General features: G+C 30.4%; 1 protein-coding gene across 1 annotated transcript; it reads right to left on the bottom strand.

The window, feature by feature from the left end:
* Nucleotides 1-485: 485 nt before the first annotated feature.
* On the bottom strand, nucleotides 486-4404 carry LOC149528811 (alpha pinene synthase, chloroplastic-like). Its single transcript, XM_089808848.1, has 10 exons — nucleotides 4148-4404; nucleotides 3706-3896; nucleotides 3500-3612; nucleotides 2714-2919; nucleotides 2547-2644; nucleotides 2288-2377; nucleotides 1950-2165; nucleotides 1510-1648; nucleotides 959-1207; nucleotides 486-835 (listed from the first exon to the last, which is right to left on the bottom strand). The coding sequence occupies exons 1-10, from the start codon at nucleotides 4376-4378 to the stop codon at nucleotides 539-541; spliced, it is 1830 nt and encodes a 609-aa protein (XP_089664974.1). The 5' UTR covers nucleotides 4379-4404; the 3' UTR covers nucleotides 486-538.
* Nucleotides 4405-4792: the final 388 nt, after the last annotated feature.

Raw genomic sequence — 4792 nt, 5'->3', positions numbered from 1 at the left:
CTTCCCCCACTCTTTTCCCCCAATACTCACACTTGTATGGAGTGTAAAATAATAATTTAATTAATTAATAAAACAATTATAGAACTATGACCAATTAGAGATCAAGTGTGAGTGTGAGTGTGTGTGTGTGTACATTCAAATAAAATCTTTTATAAATATCTACTTTCATTAATTTAGAAATAGACTACTAATTAAATAGAGTATTGTGACTCTTTGAAATGGTGAACTACTTTATGTGATTTATACTCATATAAGAAAATATTTTAGGAAACTATAAAATAGATAAGATTTCGTTCAATTAATGAAAAGAACATTTATCAAAATAAAATGAGGCATGGGATGATACTAATAAAGGAAAAAAAACTTATGAAAATCACATGGCTATTAATACTTTGATAGAGAAAACATTATTTATAACCACACAAGTGTGTAAATCCATTCACATAGATAATTAATAAACCATAGTCATTATGATAGATTCCATGTATCAAAGGGGACTATGTTCTTGATAAAAAGTAGATATAACTTAATAAAATAGTCACATAGGAACTGGTTCAATCATGGTTTTGCTGATAATATTCTTTGTCTCAATGCCTGAGACGCTAAATCCATCTCTTTCTTTGTAGAGAAGTTGGAGACCTTTTGATAATCCATATGCATGATCTTTGCTGAGTAGTGGAACGTTATCAGATTTTAAATATTCCCAATTTAATTCTTTGAGATTTTCTTCAATTAAATAGTTGAGATACTCTAATGCATCTTCCTCTGTAGATCCAGGATGATCTTTCATATAACATGTTATACATGATACTTCTTCTCCACGATTTGCCTCGGCCTTCAAAAATGAATATAACTTTGTAAATTTTTATATATAATTTCCTTTCAATTTAACCAAACAATCTTATGCATGAATAAACATGATATTTTAAAAGTTAAATTTTCTAAATTTATAACATACCTTGAAAGTCTTTGTGTCACCTCTTAATCTGAGGGTTATGCCTAAAAGATCATTAAACCTTGATGGATAATCAATTTCTTTAATAACATCCTCAGAAATGGGAGCATCTAATGAGAGTACAGGTTGTAAGGTCACAACACGAGCCCCAGAGCTTACTTTTCCATTCTCTAAATATTCCTCAAAAGATGGTATAGAACCCATAGCAAGCCACTTTGCTTCTTGAAGGTAAGCATCTATGTAAACTTCCCACTGTATTTGCAGAACATTCCAAATTAGTATAAATAATTTTGAGTAATTAAACTATAAAATAGATATAAAATAAAACTCAAAATAAATATTAAATCAAATTCTATAAAATTTTAAAAATAAATTTTCACTTATCTCACATTTTATGATTCTTTTAAATGAAATATAATAGTCTTTAAGTTGCATTAAGACTAAATAAATTAGTGAAATGAATATATTAATTGAACTAAATTTGTTTCTCATAGATTGTATACTAATAGAATATCAAATATATGTATTAAAATTATATATTGGCAAAATCTTACAGCTTTTCGCGCATAGTCAAGCGTGTCTCTTCCTTGAGTTTTTTCAGCCTCTTGAGCCATGTCCCTCAAAGCTTCATCAAATACCTTGAATGTCAACTTCATAAATTCTGGAAGTCCTTCCATGTATGCTAAATCCCACCTTTCATAAAGTAAATGATAATATATCTATCTCTCAATTTAGAAATACATCAATATATTAGATTGTTCAAATGTATATATTAATCTGAAGAGATATGTGCATCTGAAAGTACATGAGAAATAAAGAAAACTAAACCTGTTTATATCTACCCATTATAAATTATGATAGAGTGACATTAATTTGTCAATTATTTAAATGAGCATAATGATACCTATGGAGATCTAACTAGAATTTTAATAGGTACATGGCTTAATATTTTTATTTATATCTCACCATTATATAAATGTAAGAAAATAAATACCTCTTTATGCCTTTTGTGAAGATTTCAAGTTCATCTATAGTTCCATAGGTGTCATAAATATCATCCAAACAAGTGACCAAAGTGGACATCTTTGCAAACCCAATTCTAAAAGTAGAATATTTTGGCTCAATACACCATGCAGCTGCCCAAAAGTAATATTCCACATGGCGGTGACGTGCAAAATCTAGTTTAGTTAGCCCAGACTCTGTCCACCATCTATAATGTACACCCATTGTTGAATCAATATAATTTTCTATCTATTTGATTATGAATTATGTCATAAATAATTTAATTTCCAAGCTAAGAGAATATCTTACATAACATTAGTTTTTTTTTACCTTGATAGGATTTGAAGCTCTTGTTGTTGAATTGATTGGATCAGATTGAAGTCTATCTTGGCCAATTCTAAAATTTTTGAGTTGAAAACACTACAATAACTCCAAATTTACATTGTTAAAATATAATAGATAGGCTCAATAAAATTAAAAAACCCAATTTTTCATTCTATAAAAAATAAAAGACTAAATTTGTTTTCTAAAAGTTGTCTATGTATTTTGAAATAGGGGAGATGGGCATGGTAGAGGGTATTGAAATTACTTGTTCGTAGTCTTGGCATCTCCATATAGGTCAATATATGTCCATGCTTCCAACCTAGGCACATTAGTGTGCCAACCATACTCTAGATTATATTGTATCTGTCACACAACATAAATTAGAATTGCAATTGATAGATAACATAAAATAATATTAATAGATATACATACCTCTTTTGAAAGATTGGTATTATTAATATTGGGTAGAGCATTTTTCAAATATGAAGTAGAAAATGCTTTGGCATCATTCATGGCTTGCTCCTTTGGAAATGCAATGAGTGAAGCTCGAAATAAGTTTAGAATGCTTCTTAGCTCCTCCTCAGTTGATTGACTGGACAAGTATTTTCCATCTTTATTTGTGAATTGTTGCAACATAACTGATATAATATCAAGTTAGAAACAACTTCGTCCAATCATTTTTGAAAATACAATTTATTAGATAACTATATTCCCTTAATAATCATAAAAGGATTATTTTAATTTAAATGTAAATATATTCAGATTTCAATCTTTTTTTAACAAATACTTCTAAAATTTATAATTGAAGTGCAATAATGATAATCTTTTCGTGGAAAATAATTCATTTGAAATAACTAAAAGTATTTGTACTATCATATTACTCATAATATTATACTTATTATGAGTATATTCGTGCATATCTATCACTCTTCAATCATGTCAGATCTCTATATAATGAGGAGGAGCTTATTATTGAACAATTAATGTTTATAGTCCAACTACTTTCATCTCATTTTATCATATAAAATGTAAGAGTTCTCTTTTATAACTTTCTTTAACCCTTGTATGTTGTATTGATCTGATCTTTCATAGATATGGCCATTATTGAACAAATGGTTCACAATAGGTTCATAATGATTGAACTATTTTCCAAACATATCAAAATGTATTTTTCAATTTAAATAAAAGTTCTTTGGATTTAGTGATTGCAGATATCACCTGAAGAGATGCCATATCTATGGAGGCGAAGAATTCTAAAGCCCAAGGCTGTGGTGTTGAGATCCACAGGACTCTCTCTACCACACCCAATGCCATTGGCATCATTCCAATATCTACTATTCAAACAATTATTAGGTATTAGAAATAGACTAAAGAATACACTCTATAATGTAGTTGCAATGACTAGATGGAAGAAACATGAAAACCTGTAAACATAGTCAAGATGTTCTTTTATTTCAGTTTTAAAATGACGATCAATTCCAAGGCGCTCTACATCATCAACCATTTTAAGTCGTTGGTACAGATTGTCTGCAGATGAACAGTTCTCATGAAGAGCATTGAACATGCCCTTTACCTCATTAATGAGCTTTCCAGAGCGTTCACCGTATGAGGGAGCCTGAACAGATCAAAAACCAATAGAGACTTGTGAGACAAACTAAATAGATCAACACGATAATAAGATAATAATGAGATAGTTTAAACATCATATATTAAGACTTGATTCTCAAACATGATACAGTTAAGTAATTTATGTTTTCAAAAGATTTTGAAAGAGATTATAGGAAATCATCATTTGAAAGATAATGATCGAAAGATTCAAATATCATACACTAAGACTTGATTCCTAGATATAAGAAAGAAAGTTACGTTAAAAGACATTGAAAGAGATTGTAGGAAATCATCATCCCACAAGTTGGGGTGATGATTTCCAATACGGCGTGTGATGCCTTTCTCATCAATTATCAAGGCCATGTTGATTGGAACTTGAGCAACACTGCGTCTGCTGAAAGGCCTACGCTGAATAGAAGGCACTCTACCAAGTGGTTGCTTCTGTCCAACCATTGTGGAAGCCAAGGGAGTAATGCAACTGAAAGACATTTTGGCAACTTTAACACTAATATTCTTCCTCCTCTTTGTTATGGTGAACCTTGTAATCCACTCCAATTTATAGAGCTTCCATCAAATATTGAACGGCTGATATGAGCCAGCCCGTCATATGTCGAGTGGCGTGATGAATGACTGGTACGTTTTGTTTATTCTTTGAGCTTTTGCATATTATATTATCGTTTCCGTTTACATCAAACTTGGAAATGGGATGGCACGTTGCTTGACAACGCCAAAGCTTTGGTTTGATTTCGACCAGGTCTTGTAAGGAAATGTGGTTTCACGTTTAGTTGAAATAGGAAAAGAGATATTATTCATGTTGAGAGCGCGACATATTGATATGATATGTTGGGGACAGTTTTTTAAAACAATTAAAATGAAAAATTAATGGCACGATTTTTGACTTGG

Source organism: Cupressus sempervirens, chromosome 11 (genome assembly GCF_028749045.1).
Source record: "Cupressus sempervirens isolate cs-2001-9-10 chromosome 11, ASM2874904v1, whole genome shotgun sequence".
In the NCBI taxonomy this organism is placed as follows: Eukaryota; Viridiplantae; Streptophyta; class Pinopsida; order Cupressales; family Cupressaceae; genus Cupressus; species Cupressus sempervirens.
Note: the sequence above shows the minus strand (reverse complement) of the source record. Positions and strands in the feature narration are given on the sequence as shown.